Below are 17,952 nucleotides of genomic sequence, written 5' to 3'. Positions count from 1 at the left end.
ATTTTTGCTTGGCTCATGTGGCATTAGACTGACTAAAGTGTAATTGAAAAAATGGGGAGGGATATATACAATTTTGACATATATTTTGAATATATATTTGGAACATCTTTATTTTGGTATTTGAACACAAAAGTAACACCACTTATCCATAGAGTTTCTGTATTAGGCATATACATTTTACATGTAATTAGTTTTAATTGCATACATGTAACTGAAGTAAAGTAGAATTTTAAGAATAGTAGTAGAACTTAAAACTAAAGAAATTAATGAAAATTTGAATTATAATTATGAATTAATTCATGCAACACTCTGTGTTATAGTATTGTTTATTTGAATAAGAGAGGACATGTGCCGTCTTGTTTTTTGAGCTAATCGGAATAGTGCTAATGGCTTGTACATATGCTTTATTTGCATTCTCATGCTTTTTACATTAATTTTATATATTACTGTAAGACTATCTCTTCATCATCAGCAATTATACAACTGTTCCTGCAAGAATGTTCACATTTTAAATCCTATTCTTTCTACTTTTTATGCCTATTATGAGCAACATCTTAAGCTTTGAATTAGTTCTCACAAAGTAAGCATATACATGCATATGTTGTATTTACCAAAGATTTATTTACTAGATAATTTATATAGAATAGAAATTGACAAGTTTGAGGTAAAAAATGGGTAAAGTAATATTATATACTTGTAGTCTACTATTAAATTAGGGGTGAAACGAAACACCTCCTTCACGGTTCGATACGTATTGTGTAATTTTGTCTCGGTACGGTTATTTTCGATACGATACATTTTGATGGAAGGAAACAAATTCAACCTTGTTTTATGCTTTCTTTTACTTAATCCAGTCACTTAATTTACAAATTTTTATTTGCAAATTGACTAGAAGAAATTGATCAGAATTATTTAACTGTCAAAAATTATTTTACAAACTATCAGTCATCAAATTTTTACGTTTTCTATACTTATTTATACTCAGTAACATGTTTTACCTTATGCCAAACCCGACCGAATAACGATCCTGACTGAAAAATGAACCGAACCGAAAATTAGAGATTTTGCACCGTGTATCAAACCGAGAAAAAATACCGTGGTGAATCGATACCGCGGTGAACTGTTTCACTCCTATATTAAATCTGTCCCATAACTTAACAGAAGATATAATATCCAAAGATTTCCAATGTTTCAAAATTAGCTACTTTTTAATGGAAGATGGCCTTTTGCTTTGTAAAATGGAATTTATTTTCTAAAATTATGGCTATTTTCTAAGTGATGATGGAAGTTAAAAAAAAAGAAATACAGTAGAAGCAAATTTATGAATCCATATGGAGCAAAATTTTAGACAAATTTATCGCTAGAAGTGAAAATTTTATTAAGGATCATCTTCTTCTGTTCACTCATGTAAAACTTTGTTTAATGACAATGATTTTCATCCCATTCAAAACATTAATTATAATTGAAATGCGAACATTTTCAGTATACCTTGCTGTGCAAAATTCAACAGAGTTAAATCACTTTAGATAATTTTTTAAGGGGATTAAAGACATTAAAAACAGTGAGAGTTATCTCTCTTGTCAGAGGGTCAATGAACCTTAAGGAAACAATCTCTTAGCAAAGGGACATCACTCCTTAAAAAAAGGCATTTAGAGCTTGCTAATTTTTTCTTTTATTTTTTAATGAAAAACTTTAATCCATCTTGCAAACAGTTTTATGCTGTATAAAGCAATGAAAAAAGCTGTATCTTGTGTTTTATTTAAAGAAATTTGTGATAGGTCATGTAAATATAATGATGAGGTGTAATAACTAGTTAGAATATTTATTATTAGTCAGCTTCCATTTGTTTCTAATATATTCAAACTATTTAGAGGATAGCGAACAAACTAGTCAATCTGTTGATTTTCTATTTTCATTTTTTCTTTGTTTTATTTATGATTATCTTTGATTCATATTAAACTTTGTTAACTTATTATAGAACTTTTTTTCAATCTTTGTTTTTTCTTTCTTCTCTGTGTTATGTATGACTTTCTATATCCAGATTTTAAATGTTGATTGTATTTTCTCCTTATTTTTATGTGCATTTTTTTGTTTGTAAGTCATCTTGTTTTGATATATTAATATTTATATAATAACTAGCCTCTCTTAGCTTAAAAGCTTATTTCATCCTAATGTTTTTTTATTTTTGGCAGTCATAATACCAAAATATAAATGCATCTATCATGCATTTAAAATGGTATAGTAATCAGAATATTAAATTGATTTTTAATTAACAATACTGTGGAATATTCTTAATTTGTGGGGGATCACTGTTCATGGTCAATCAAAATTTTGATGGTTTATTGGATGTTATTTTAAGGTAACTCATATATACATGTACAGAAGATTCAATGAACCGACACATATTAATAATTATGATTCATTTGGTAAGGGTGACCATCAAAATCAACAAAGACTGACCTCGCAAAAACAATGATGACTTCATAGTTTGTTGTAATTTAACAGTTACTGGAAAAGTTGATAGTCCAAAATTTCAAATCATAACATGCACTTATGGCTGGTCATCAAATCTTTCAACTTTAACAAATAGCAAACAGATGACAACTTTGATTGAAATTTTTTGTAAATTTTGACTTAATCATTGTAGAACCTTTTTTTTTACTATGCAATCAGAAGATATTATGAAGCAATGTTTATAAAATCTAAATACTTTGTCCTTAAATTAAAGTTTATAAATGAATTTAACAAACAAGTTTATTTTAGTAATGAAGATTATTTTTATTGTAAAAGTTCAGTTTATTTTCAGTTTTTGTGTATAATATTTATTGTGTCTTGTTTTGCACTTGTTAAAATTATTTTTTAAATCACTAGTAGTAATGTCCTACATTTGAAATGTTAGTGTTTATTTAACTTTATTTTCATATCTCCAATTTTCCAGTATTTCAAAGTTATTCCAGAGGTCTCCCTGTGAAAAGAAAAATGCTCTTGGCAGTGTTATTTCAAGATTTATAGGACTATAATATGTTTTAAAAGTGAGTTCTTCTTTAACAAATTAATTCTTTCATGCCACATTTAGTAAGCTTCCATAAACATCAAAATGTCATGCAAGTTCTTTTATATTCTTAGTCTAGGTGTATTTATGTGCAAGTTTTCAGTTCAATATTCATGTTTATTTCAATTGACAATCATTTTTTCCCTGAGTATCAAAGTCACATTTCCTAGCAATTTTTTTCTGTAGGACATAAATGTACAGCAGTTTTGCTGCCATTTCTCTCTTTCACTTGAGAATGAAATAAAAAAAAAAATATCAGTTTACACATGTATGTGTATTACCATATTTTTCACTACTTGATAAAATTATATCTTTCTGCAACATTGTGTGTGCTAGAATTTACTTTTTAAACAGAACCACATTTGTCTCAAGCCAGACTGAACACAAAATACAATTCCAACAAAATGTCAATATTTTTGGAATTTTTTTTCTGCACGGGAGCATTTTTGTGAAGTATTATAATACTTTGCATGTCTTTTATTAAATATATTTTGGAAGAGTGTTTGGGTGCATCAATACATTCATGCTTTTTAAAGGCCTGTGTCTGTATGCAATATTTTTGTGATTATCCTGGTTCATTCTTGTTGCAAGAGTTATCTTTCTTTTTCAAATAAGAAAACCTGGATGATGACACATTTTTGGAATATATGCTTTTTGAGTGGGTGTCTGTCATTTTTTGTGATCTGATATCATTTATTTTATGAATAAACTGTTATATACAATACAAACTTTTGCTTTCATTTTTCAAGTTCTTTTCCTCTGTAGAATAGATTAGAAATAGTCCTCAAAAATAATTATATTACTATATAAGATTGACCTGCATACATATGCACTTAATTCATCCGAAAGCAGGGGACCATCATTCTTTGAATTTCCTTGTTGCTCATTGTTTGGCTACTGTATATATCTTCATGAATGTTTGTACTAAATTTAGGTAAAATTTGCCCATTTTCATTTTATCAAGAACCAGAAGTCCACTTTTGTACAAACTTACCAGAATACATCCATAAGTGGCATGCATTGATATTTTTATAATAAATCGATTTTTTTTTCCGTGTTCGAAAAAAAATATGAAATTTTTTAATTTCGAAAAAAAACAAGAGGCCCAAGGGCCACATCACTCACCTGAGCACTGTGGCTAGGAAAAAAAAGGAAAAATCAGTTTAGTATTAAAAAACTTAAATGCATAAGTGGTCCCAACCTACCCCTAAAAAGGGAGTGGGGGGGGGGGGGTCATGATTTGAACAAACTTGAATCTACACTATATGAGGATGCTTCCGTATAAATATGACAAACCGTGGCTCTGCTGTTCTTGAGACTTTTAAAGATTTTTCCTATATATTCCTATGTAAAACTTTGATCATTCATTGTGGCCCTGCCCTACCCCCGGGGGTCATGATTTGAACAAACTTGAATCTACACCACCTGAGGATGCTTCCATATAAATATGACCAATCATAGCTTTGCTGTTCTTGAGAAGAAGATTTTTGAAGATTTTTCCTATATATTCCTATGTAAAACTTTGATCGTCCAATGTGGCCCCACCCAACCCCCGGGGGTCATGATTTGAACAAACTTGAATCTACACCGCCTGAGGATGCTTCCAAATAAATATGACCAATCATAGCTTTGCTGTTCTTGAGAAGAAGATTTTTGAAGATTTTTCCTATGTACACCTACATGTATGTTAAACTGATCGTCCATTTTGGCCCCACCCAACCCCCGGGGGTCATGATTTGAACAAACTTGAATCTACACCACCTTAGGATGCTTCCAAATAATTATGACCAATCATAGCTTTGCTGTTCTTGAGAAGAAGATTTTTGAAGATTTTTCCTATGTACACCTATGTTAAACATTGATCGTCCATTGTGGCCCCACCCTACCCCCGGGGGTCATGATTTGAACAAACTTGAATTTACACCACCTGAGGATGCTTCCATATAAATATGACCAATCATAGCTTTGCTGTTCTTGAGAAGAAGATTTTTGAAGATTTTTCCTATGTATTCCAGACCTATGTAAAACTTTGATTGTCCAATGTGGCCCCACCCTACCCCCGGGGGTCATGATTTGTACAAACTTGAATCTACACCACCTGTGGATGCTTCCAAATAAATATGACCAATCATAGCTTTGCTGTTCTTGAGAAGAAGATTTTTGAAGATTTTTCCTATATATTCCTATGTAAAACTTTGATCGTCCATTGTGGCCCCACCCTATCCCGGGGGGTCATGATATGAACAAACTTGAATCTACACTACCTGACAATAATTCCACATGAGTTTCATCTTTCCTGGCCCACTGGTTCTTGAGAAGAAGATTTTTCAATAATGCCATTAATTTTTTGCTATTTCGTAATTATCTCCCCTTGGAGGAGGGCGTGGCCCTTCATTTGAACAAACTTGAAACCCCTTCACCCAAGGATACTTTGTGCCAAGTTTGATTGAAATTGGCCCAGTAGTTCTGGAGAAGAAGATGAAAATGTGAAAAGTTTACGACAACAACGCCGACGCCGCCGCCGACGACAGACAACGGACAAATTTTGATCAGAAAAGCTCACTTGAGCCTTCGGCTCAGGTGAGCTAAAAATGAATTTTATATAAGAATGAAAACAGGATTGTATTGAATAAAATTTTCTAAAGAACTTTTGGTCCAGAAAATTAAGCTAAAATTAAGATAAAAATTACTTGTAAGCTCTGTGTGTGTTTGTGTCTTAGGAGTCAATTTTTAGTTTCATCCGTCTGTCTGTAAACAATTTTTAAAGTGCTACGCCGCGCCTTCAGTTTTAAGACTTGGTGCACAAGTAGACTATGCAGACATTAGACTCTGTAAAAACAAGTAAACGTTATTTATAAAAATTATTTTTATTGCTTTTTGATTTTGATAAAGGTTGTTGCCATGGTTATTAAAAATTAGAAATTTCCATGAAATTCTTTGAAAACACCACTCCTCTTACAGTTTGGTACGATTTTGATTGCGACGAGAGATGTTGCCATGGTTACTGAAAATGAAAAATTCTGTAAATTTCTTTGAAAACCTACTCCTTGTACAGTTTGGTCTGAGTTAAATAGTACTTGGAACACAAGTAGACTCTACTACGATACATACCGGTAATTCTGTATATCGTCTTTTTTAAATTTTGACGAACTTGTTGTGGATACTAAAATAAAAAAAAATTTCTGAAAGTTCTTAAAAACCTATTTCTTCTCCAGTTTTTGGTTTGCTTTCAATAAGACTTGGTGCACAAGCAGACTACACCCAGGCACATACAGAAATGTTGTACACCGGGTTTTGATTTAGGTGAACGGTAATATGCTATGCATAATAGGAGTTGGTACACAATTACATGTAGACTACACTAGATACACTGGGTTTTGCCGTCGATGAACCTTGTTGCAATGGTAATTAAAAATTGATAATGTTGGAATCCTTCAAAACGCTGCTCATTTTTTTCCCAGAATTTAAGAAAAATTGGTATACACGAACAAACGATTTCAAGGATCATAATTCTATCGATAGATTTGCGGGTTAAGTATTTATTTCTGCAATTGGTAAAATAAGTATACGATTTCGGACTTAATTTTTATTAACAGTGTACAACCCTCAATATATAGAAACTAAAACGTAGTTCAATAGAACTACTACATAGAAACTACACAGAAAGACATATTTATAGGCCTACCTCTCTCTGAACAAAGTTAACTTTGCTATTTATAACTGAGGATATATACATGTACATGTAGATTGTGATACAATCGTTTATTTAATATAAAAAGCTTTGATTTAATAAGCTTTTGTAAATATCACTATAGAAAAAGCATATAATAATTCAAATGGACTTTGGACTTTTTCATATTGCCTTGTTTTAGGTCTTGGTAACTATCTTTAACTGGACTTTGAAGTGATTGTGAGTCGACATTTATGCTGGTTCATTATGCGTGATTCGTCAATATAAAACGATAAAAAAAGCTAGTTAAACTATAATGTACATCAAGCAATACCGGTATTTTTTCCCTAAATGATCTATATAAAGTATGTCATCCTATTTTAATCATATCTTTCTTAATGCAGTTATATAGCACTTTCAAAACAGGCAGGAGATGTAAAAGGAAAATAGATGTATACATGTGAAGAATTATAGGCTATATAAAAAGAGAAGAAAAAGAAATAAAAACTTGATGAAGTAATTCTTTACTAGCTGTGAACAATTTTAAAACGTCATATTCGAATAGCATGCAAGATTCGTCAAAATAGCATCCTCACAACGCCAGGGGTCCTGAGTCAACATGACAACCTGTTGACTCGGGATCCCTGATGTTGTGAGGATGTCAAAATAGAAATTGTTCTAAATGTGCCACATTCGAATATCACAGGTAGCAAAAATTTCTTCAATGAATATTTATGCAGGCAATTTTGCATTTGGTCAAGAAAAAAATCTTCAAAAACCAGAAATTAATCATGCAAAATCACAAGACTTAGAAATTGTAGAAAAAGTGAAGATCGCTCCAGCAATATATGTATACTGAAATGTATCATACCTTATTCAAGAAAAATCTTTGTGTAGAGACTTTCCAATGAAACTGAAAACACGCGATAACAATTAAAAAGTTTATTAAAAATCTTTGTGTAAATGTTTGCAGTACACAACTTAGCCTCCATGAAGCCCCCATAATATAGGAAAATAACACTGTACAAGACAAGTACTTGTTCTGCATATAAATCACCCCCCCCCCCCTCTTCAAAGTATATTTATATATATTTTATGTATTGTTAGAGTTGACGGCTAATTCTGTTCATCATAAATTTTTTTTTTTAAATATTATTTCTATGATTTCGGATATTGTAGTGTACATTATGATGCTCCACTATGGGCCCAAATAAGTTGAAAAACTAAAATTTAATTCTATTCTATATAAGGGTAACATAGTTAAATAATCATAGTTTGCTTTTCGTGGCACTTGAATTTGTGGTAAAAGTTTTGTTTTAATGCTCGGTCGTGAATATGTACGGGGTATTTATATAGTGTTTGTAATGTCCGTCTTCCGTCCTTCCGTCTCGATCGAAGTCCATCACACTTTAATTGCGCTTAGCTCAGTTTCAAAGAAACTATTCAAAATATTTTTATCAAACCTCGTATGCTGATGCATATTGATGAGAGTTATTCATATGCATTAACATTTTTTGACCTTGACCTTTCCTTTGACCTTGATACCACTTTTCTTCATTTTTTGTTTATCTCAGTTTTAAGGAAACTATTCAAGATATTTTTTAATCAAACTTCATATGCTGATACGTATTGATAAGAGCTATTCAACTGCATAAAAAAAATTGACCTTCCCTTTGACCTCACTTTTCATAAATTTGTAATCAAATCAAGATTTTTTTTTTTATCGATTTCATTTGCTGATAGTTACATTTTACTGATTGCTATTGAACTGCATTAACATTTTTTGACATCTTAAATTTGCATATAGCTCAGTTTCAAAGAAATTACTCAAGATAATTATATATCTATTATTATCTATATTTATAAACACATTTACCAGTCAGATACATATTGGTGAGAACTATTCATCTGTATCCAACTGTATGCCCTTAACCCCACTTTTCTTAATTTTGCCTTTAGCGCAGTTTCAAAGAAACTATTCAAGATATTCTTATGTAATCTTATGCACTAATGCATAATATGTTGAGAATTTATCAACTTTGTCCAAGTTTTTTTTTCACCTTGACCTTTCCAATGACCTTTGACTTTACTAAAATTGTGTATAAAACTCACTTTGAAACATTTCAAGATATTTTCATCAAATTCCATACACTAAAATACAAATTTTCGTGTCAGTTACCTTACTATAATTAACCCTTAGGGGGCATGCATATATGTCCTATGGACATATTTGTAGTTTTTAGGTGATTCACATTTTCGGAGACTCTTCATCCCGGACAAATTTCTTTCTGGACGAAAGTGTTCGGATTAACGCGAGACGCCACTGTAAGGAAACGTTGTAGGGCTGTGCATCATGATATACACATGCATGTGCTTGAAGGCTCGTATGGTGTATGCAATAGGTTGTAAATATCCTGATTTTTTTTCCCTCTTTTTTGTATGGCTGTTACTTTTCTTTTGGGAAAAAAAACAAAAAACAACAACAACAACAACAACAACTAGAATCATATTTAAATTAAGTTATCTATAGGATCAATCCTTTATATCCGAAAAAACGGGGCACTTTTTCTTATTCATTGAAAGGCCTTCTCCCCCTTTTTGTTGCAGTGCTATTTTGCTTGTCGGCTTGTCATTTTTCAGGCACAATTTTTATTTTGCTCGTCAACCCCCCCCCCCCCCCTTCCCACACACACACACACACACTTAAAAATGATGTTACGTGCCTGTAGTAATTGTTGAAATAAATGTTTCATATTTTGGGTCTCAGTTTACGCTTGTAATCGATAAAAAGTGTCGCTCGTGTATTTGTACATCAATTTAGTTAAGTTTCTACCTGAAATTTTTTAAGATCCACCAAGCCATCTTTTCCGTTCTTATCCGGACAAAGAATTCCGAAACAACGAAAAATAAAATAAATTATAAAGAAAAACACACTCACGTACATTTAGCATTTTAAATTTGAAATAAATATTATTTTTATAATTATATAAAACTTATTTTTAAAAATAGCAATATAAATCAACATCATTTTGATGCAAACCATTCAGCACAGAATTTGCAGCTTTAAAACACTCGCATGAACCAGATCTCGCCACATCACCAAAACCGGCGAAAAGAAGGTTCACGTGTTTTCACTTTTCATCTATGAGTAGCAGAGGACATGTCATATATACAATACAGAGATTTATTTTCTTCCATATTTGTTGCTTGAGGCTAGGATTGTAAACAGCTTTCGTTATTTAAATTTCATCCACGTGACAAAGTGACTTCCTTTTACAACGCGACTGTCCACGAGTCAAAACAACATGAGCACATCACAAACAGCTGTTCACCGAGGGATCGTGAAACAGGTTCGGGTTTTTGAATCGCTTGTAGTAGAAGTGGGCTGTTTATTTTTAAATTCACAGAGACTTTTTGTACACATGTCATTTTTTATTTAGAATTAGCTTGAAGATATTTCTACTGCATAACATAACCAGATGTGATTGGGATTACCAGATCTTTAAATAGAAAAAGAAATGAATTGGCAAACTGTCGTTTATTTTGTTTTCTATGTAATTTTATTTATTAAAGTTTGCATTAAAAGCGAGCCTTATGAGTTTCACATGGTGAATTACAAAGTATCGACCACATATGGTACTTTGTACACATGTTTAAAAATGTTAATGTATTTACAGATTTACAAAAAACATACTGAAGATTTAAAAACAATTAATTTGTTCTGTTTGCGAAGTATAGTTGTACATGTTCATTGATTTTGTCTGGAAGTGATGATAAAAAAAAACAAAACTGTTGTCTTTTTAGAAATATATAGCTGTTAATTATCTGTATAGAAATAATAATCAGTTAAAGGAAACTGTGAGCATGATAACAAGTTAGAAAACTTAAGTATCATCACATTTCATGTAGCTTTATTTGATCTCAGTTTTGTGTGTGCGTTTTGGGCTATTACCCAGGAATTTAGAATTTCAAAGAATATTAATGTACAATATTATCTTTTAAAGAAATGAATAACATCTAGTACGTAAATGAAACTAAAAATTCAAATTTAGAATTTACCTCCATGTTTTTGAATCAGGGATTTTTTTACCCTCTGATTCCAGGGGCCGGGGCCGTCAAGATTGGGAAAAATAGCGATATTTCGTTGAAATTGGGAAAAATATCTTCATACAAATAAAAACAAGCAAAAGTCAAATATTTAATCATTTTTCTTATTTTTTTATAGTATGAAGCTGGCCTAAACCAGCTTTAGTGATATGAAATAATAGAGACTGCTCAGGACCTTAAAAATGGTAAAGCCGCAGGGTATAATAACATTGTAAATGAACACTTTTATACAACGTTATCATCTTTTTTACCTTTACGTAAGAAGTTCTTTAAAATAAAATTTGATAGTGGGTTTGTTCCAGATGTGTGGTTAATCGGTATTGTTTGACTGATTTATAAGAATAAGAGTGATTCAACACAGCCTGAAAATTACCGCCCTAGGCAAACTGGAGAGACTGACATGATGCACGTTTATTTATTAATTAACGATCCCGACTTTAATTTTTAAACATCGATCCCGCTTTAAAAAGTATGCATGCAACATCCGTTGTATTCCGAGTAACTTTTCGGAACTCCTCGGATGGCTCGTACATCGCACATAGAGGACATAAACACCTTTTTGTCATTATTTTATTTTAATACTTTACAACTTAATACAGTACTTTTTTCATATTGGGAATTTTCAGGTATAATTTTGGGAAAAACATGCACTTTTCAGCATTGGGAATGGGGCCGAATTTCGGCCCCGGAGAGACCCTAAAAAAATCCCTGTGAATGATTCCACAGTATGTACATGGTATATATCTCTCCATAATTTCACTTTTTTTCTCAGGTCCTGTCTGGAGATGCAGTGGTCATTAGGGGTCAACCCAAAGGAGGCCCACCCCCAGAGAAAACGATATGTTTCTCCAACATCACAGCCCCTCGTATGGCTAGACGACCCAATCCAGCACAGGACAATGTGGAGACAAAGGATGAGGTAACAAGACTATGAAAATATATGGTACAAATCCAAGCCAAGTTTGACCTTTTCATCATACTAATATTATTAATGAGCATGAAAATGCCAGAATAAAAAAAAAATCGGAGGGGACTACATTGCTGCAGAAATTCTATATGATCTTGCTTTTTCAGTCTTCTTATAAGTCAACCACTTACTATCATCTTAGATCATGTAGATAAATATTTATTTTTTTTGTATTATCTTTCTTGGATTTGAGTCTCTCTCCCTCTCTTTTGGTTTCTTTTATTTTATTTCATTTTGAATTTTTTTGTATGTTTACAGTACTTGACCCCCTTCAATGAAAATAATTGACCATGTAACATTCTTCCAAGCAATTTTTTTTCTTTTGATATATTTGTTACAGGAATGAACAAATGTTTGGGTTTCTTTTCTCACATTGACTGCCAAGTATAAAATACTTCGAACTCAGCATTGCATAATAAATTTATTCAGGCATTGGATTAACTTCTTGTCCAGGCATGAAAAAGGTCTGGGGTTTTGAAAACCCCAAAAACCTCAGAATTGAGAAGGAATTTACATGAATTTTTGTTGTTGCACATTTAGAGTAAACTTTGCTAAGTTTATCAGATTGATTTTGTTCTGTAATCTGTATGTGGTTTATACAGTAGCTATGCTACCATAATAGAAAAGGAAAAGTTACATCGTTAAATTCCATATTAATCAATTTCAGCCCTTTGCATGGGAAGCCAGAGAGTACCTAAGGAAGAAGCTGATAGGGAAAGAAGTGGCTTTTGTTATAGAATACACAGTACCAGGGACAGGGAGAGAATATGGCTGTGTGTACCTCGGGAAAGGTAAGAGAGAGGGGAGGGGAGGCTTGTTATAAAATACACAGTACCAGGGACAGGGAGAGAATATGGCTGTGTGTACCTCGGGAAAGGTAAGAGAGAGGGGAGGGGAGGTTTGTTATAGAATACACAGTACCAGGGACGGGGAGAGAATATGGCTGTGTGTACCTCGGGAAAGGTAAGAGAGAGGGGAGGGGACATTTGTTATAGAATACACAGTACCAGGGACAGGGAGAGAATATGGCTGTGTGTACCTCGGGAAAGGTAAGAGAGAGGGGAGGGGAGGTCTGTCATAGAATACACAGTACCAGGGACAGGGAGAGAATATGCCTGTGTGTACCTCGGAAAAGGTAAGAGAGAAGGGATGGGAGGTTTGTTATAGAATACACAGTATCATGATCAGAGAGAGAAAATGTTTGTGTGTACCATGGGAAAGGTGAAAGGTTTGGGGGGGGGGAGAATGTTTCCCCCTCAGTAATTCTTAAGTCAGCTTGTATGATTAAAAATTCTAGTATGAAAATCTTTTAAATTATAATGACTTCATAATTATAAAATTTAACTTAGTATTTAAATGAAAAAAAGGAAAGAAAGAAAAAGGGCAAAATTCTGAATAATCACTTAAGAATTCACCTTACAGACACGTCAGGAGAAAACATTACGGAGGCTTTAGTAACTGAGGGTCTGGTAGAAGTAAGAAGAGGAGGACTCAGGCCTGACGAGTAAGTCAGACTTATCTCCCTTTGATGGGAACTAACAATTACAATGTCGAAAAGTAAGCTGGTTTTCTTTCTTCTGATTTGTTACAGTGATTATCTTAAGAATGTTTATTATTATTAAGCAAATCCAAGCATAGTCTTAAGTTTAAAACACCATTCAAGTAATAAGATATTTCCCCCATATATCTTTACTTCCTGTGTGCAAAAAAATTATCATGGATGTTGATTCTAACACAGTCCAGGTCAGCAACAACTGATCCAGTTAGAGGACGCAGCAAAGGCTGCTGGGAAGGGAAAGTGGAACACAGCGGAGGCAGCCAAACATGTACGCAATGTAAAGTGGAATGTCGAGAACCCTAGAAATTTTGTGGACTCTCATCATAACAAACCAATCGATGGTAAGGCAGTTGTTCCTCTTAATGAGGTCTGTGGCTCAGTATTCGTTCAATCAAATATCTTTGAATGTTTCCTTTCATTTCAAATTTCCATTCACACCTTAGTACCTTGAAAAAAAATCTCAAATGACTTTCATTTTCCATTATGATCTACTTGTTTTGGATATGTAAGAATACTAATTCATTTTATCTGATTGATTAACTGATGTATGTTTGTTTACTGTACGTGTATGAATTAGGTAAACAGATGATTTGGCATATATTAGTGTATGGTTACACCTGTAAATGCTTTATTAACAGCTGTGATAGAACATGTTAGAGATGGATGTACAGTCAGGGCCTTCCTCTTACCTTCGTTTGACTATGTCACCATCATGCTCTCAGGAATTAAGGTTTGAATGTTTTTTTGTTTTTTTTTTATAGGAAAATTTCATTTTTAATGTAATCCTTCCTATCATTTGGATTTGTAAGGTATTTAACTGTCTGGAAAAAAACTCACAGTGACTTAAAATATTTTTTGTTCAAGAGAAATACATTGCCTTCTCAGGTTATAGTAACCCAGAATTCTCTTAAGATGTACATGTTCTTTTTAGTGTCCAATGTTCAAGCAAGATGAGAGTGGTAAGCAGGTGCCTGAGCAATTTGCTGCGGAGGCCAAATATTTCACCGAGGTCCGTCTACTGCAGAGGGATGTACAGATCATTCTGGAGGGGGTCTCAAACCAAAACCTGCTGGGGACAGTGCTACACCCTGTATGTGGGGTTATATTCTGGTTATATACTGTGGAATCATCATTTGTAGGAATACAATGTTTGAGAATTTTATGGGTCACCCTGACCCACAGAATTACATTTCCCACCAACCAGTAAAATTTTGATTGCTTAGCAATATTGACCCCCATGAATTAAAATGATTCCACAGTAAGTAGTTTATAGTTTGAATGAAAATTGTACAAAGTGTAAACATACAATACACATAAGTGAGTTTTGCTTCCCAGAGAGGCAGTTTTTAGATCTCTTTAAAAGAATTTCACAAGCAATAGTGACTATAGAATTTTTTTTTTGGTTGTAGAATGGTAATATTGCTGAACTGCTGCTGAAGGAGGGATTTGCCCGCTGTGTGGATTGGAGCATGGGGGTGGTCACCCAGGGTGCTGATAAACTCCGAGCTGCTGAAAAGTATGTAAAATCATGTGTTCCCTTCATGGCAACATTATCACTTACAGTCCACATAGTATGTTATACAAAGCCAGAAATTTTAATGTACAATTTGACTTCTGAATAATAAGAACATTTGCTAGAAAATTTTCACTTTCTTTTCCATTGCAGAATTGCCAAAGAGAAGAAAGTTCGGTTATGGAAGGACTACTCTCCCTCTGGACCAACAGTTGACATCAAAGACAAGTCCTTTAGTGGAAAGGTATGTTGTACCTTATAAAATATTAAGATGATTTGTAGACTGATAAAATTTAGGTCCAGAGTATCTTGATAATTCCTTATGGGTACTTGTACTGAGATTAACAAGAAAATTTAGACCTAGAATTTCAGGAAAACTGATTGTGATTACTGAATTCTTGTCGTGTGTAATATTTAGTAATTAACCACGTACAAAAATTTTGTATAACAACCTGATTTCCACTGTCCAGAACTCCATTAAATATTTCAGTGATGATTCTGTTCCGATATTTAGCGGAATTCTGCTAATTTGAATCCTAGAATCCGATATTTCAGTACTTTCTATTTTTACAGCAACCCATTTCCATTTTAGTCCAGTTAAAACACTCCAATTGTTTTGTCTTTGTTTCATCTAGTCTGCATCATCCAGATGTTTGCTTTTATCTCCAAGTAAGGTAAACACAAACGCAAGGATGATTCAGATTTCCTTTCAATGGCGCGGCAGTTCATTCAGCCAGGTCAGGGTGTAAAAGCTGTTGAACAAACTGTCTGACTTCAATTTTTGTCACTCATTTAAACCTACTTTGGGATTGTTAAAGCCGATATTTTGTCAGCCCCTCGACCCCTAAACTATTTCAGATATTTCGGCCAATTCACAGAATCATTACTGATATTTGACAACTGTTAAATTTAATGCATACAGTTAAAAAAAAGTCTTTCATCATTTTTCAGGTTGTGGAAGTTGTTAATGGTGATGCTTTAGTTGTCAAAACAGGAGATAACCAGTTTAAAAAGGTGTTTCTGTCCAGCATCCGACCACCGAGGTAAGACATGGCATTGACGGAAATCTACGCTGGTTCAAATTTCTGCAATATAAAGAACCAAAAAATTAGTTGGCCTTTTCACATACAGTAGTTTTAGTACTGTAGATTCCTAAATACATGTATACACAGGGAGTTTATTATCTCTAAATTTCGTGAGAATCATAGTATTAAAGTATGTACTCTAATACAGGTAAACTTCGTTATCTCGACATCGACGGGACCATCGGAAAATGTAGAGATATCCGAGGTGTCGAGATATCAGAGTTGAGACTTGACGTCCAAGATTTCACTGCATCACCAAACACATACATGTGTATAAGCTTATTATACGTACATGACTTCAATATAGACTGTAGGTCAACTTATTTCAGCAATCCCTCTAAGAAGTTATTTTTAAAAAATCTTATTTATAAAACCTGTTCTTTCTCTTTATCGAAATCGTTCGAAATTTTTGTAGTTTTCCATCCAGCATTCGCGTGTTACTTGGCTACTTGCTTTTTTGTCAGAACATGATACGAAATGCGCTCTATAAACTTCGAACCGAACCATATAAACATGATAAAGTCGACATCCGAGATACGAAAACATATTAAATGCGTAATTATTTTTTTCTTATTTCATTCAGGAAGAATGTGCATTAATATTAATTTTTTAAGAGATTTGTGTATCTAATTTAACGTAGTGATATTACAGATGCATGAATTACGGATGATTCGGTTAATCGTGTCGTTAATCGGATTATTTCCTGTTGAATGCATTTTAACTACAAAATATTAGAACATCGTTTAATTCTTTAGTTTGAATTTATTCAATATGTTTATTATTCTTTGTAATTTAGTTATCTTTTTCAATTTCAAAAGTTATGTTAGGTTTCGACATAAATAAACACCTGTAAATTTAAGCAGAATCGTGTAGATTTATCAGTGATATTACCCAAGCTGAACATTAAGCAATTAACGTCTCAAAGACGCCGAGGGGGCTTTTGATTCACCTACAAACACAGTCTATAGAATTAATTAAGCAGCGTGCAGTCAAAACATGGGTGTGAAAGGTGTGAATTTTTGACGACGTCGAGATACCCGGAGCCGTCCGTGCGTGACGAGCCACCCTATCTGACAAACAGTTAGGTTCAGTGGAGCAGAAAATTGCCGATGTCGACATATACCAGGTAAATTTTGCTCTTGGGACTGTGAATATACGTCGAGATAACCAGGGTTGTCGAGATTACCGAGGTCGACATATCAGAGTTTTTGCAAATCATTTATATAGTAAATACTGCCGGGACCGCGGACGGACGTCGACATATCCCAGGTTGTCGACATATCCGATGTCGAGATACCGAAGTTTACCTGTAAATTATTATCAATGTAAGATAAGAATTTACCGTATTATTTAGTCCATGTGTTACTGTGTTCCATTCTGAGATGTACTAGAGCAGGATATTAAAGTTATTTGCTTAAAACCTTGAAAGTATGACGAGGTACTAAAATTCAGGTCTCCTTGCTCAGTGTTTTGTTATTCTTTTATTATTTCCATATTTGCTAAATATCTTCGAATTTTAGATAACATTGTCAAGAACACTAGCTTTGCTTAATATTTTAATGCTGTCGACCTGAAATTCTTGGTATTTTTACATGTACTAACAAACATCATTTCATTTTAATGCTGTCGACCCAAAATACTTGTACTTTGTACATTGACTAACAAACATCATTTCGTGTTGTCAGAAATACTGCTGCTTCAACTGACTCGGAATCTCCCTCCAAAAGCCGAATTCGACCACTGTATGACGTTCCATACATGTTTGAAGCAAGGGAATTCCTGAGGAAGAAACTCATTGGCAAAAAGGTAAGTTTTGGACAGTAATCATAGTTTAGAACATATTATTTTGTTGAATGAGATGATGAAAACAATTACCAGGTCAGGTGTTACTTTTAAAGCTAGTAAGATACATTTTTGAAATAAGAAACAAGATCCCATCTTCGCAGTTTTATGGGAAAATTATAGCCAACTCAATTTTTGAGTTAAATACAATTTGATTT

General features: G+C 33.3%; 2 protein-coding genes across 2 annotated transcripts in view; one reads left to right on the top strand and one right to left on the bottom strand.

Moving 5' to 3' along the window:
- Positions 1 to 17,952, bottom strand: part of LOC133204045 (osteopetrosis-associated transmembrane protein 1-like) — a 137,196-nt gene that overhangs the window by 58,563 nt on the left and 60,681 nt on the right. The window lies entirely within an intron of this gene.
- Positions 9,786 to 17,952, top strand: part of LOC133204140 (staphylococcal nuclease domain-containing protein 1-like) — a 20,736-nt gene continuing 12,569 nt past the window's right edge. The window contains exons 1-11 of the mRNA XM_061339903.1: positions 9,786 to 10,072; positions 11,602 to 11,748; positions 12,464 to 12,587; positions 13,219 to 13,300; positions 13,535 to 13,695; positions 13,993 to 14,084; positions 14,286 to 14,444; positions 14,764 to 14,870; positions 15,021 to 15,111; positions 15,819 to 15,910; positions 17,638 to 17,758. Of these exons, the coding sequence (XP_061195887.1) occupies positions 10,028 to 10,072; positions 11,602 to 11,748; positions 12,464 to 12,587; positions 13,219 to 13,300; positions 13,535 to 13,695; positions 13,993 to 14,084; positions 14,286 to 14,444; positions 14,764 to 14,870; positions 15,021 to 15,111; positions 15,819 to 15,910; positions 17,638 to 17,758 (1,221 nt within the window). The 5' untranslated portion in view covers positions 9,786 to 10,027. The remainder of the gene's footprint in view (positions 10,073 to 11,601; positions 11,749 to 12,463; positions 12,588 to 13,218; positions 13,301 to 13,534; positions 13,696 to 13,992; positions 14,085 to 14,285; positions 14,445 to 14,763; positions 14,871 to 15,020; positions 15,112 to 15,818; positions 15,911 to 17,637; positions 17,759 to 17,952) is intronic.

This window comes from Saccostrea echinata, unplaced genomic scaffold (genome assembly GCF_033153115.1).
Source record: "Saccostrea echinata isolate AGI-Se365-2 ecotype Australia unplaced genomic scaffold, CSIRO_AGI_Sech_v1 ptg000052l, whole genome shotgun sequence".
NCBI classification, from domain to species: domain Eukaryota; kingdom Metazoa; phylum Mollusca; class Bivalvia; order Ostreida; family Ostreidae; genus Saccostrea; species Saccostrea echinata.
Note: the sequence above shows the minus strand (reverse complement) of the source record. Positions and strands in the feature narration are given on the sequence as shown.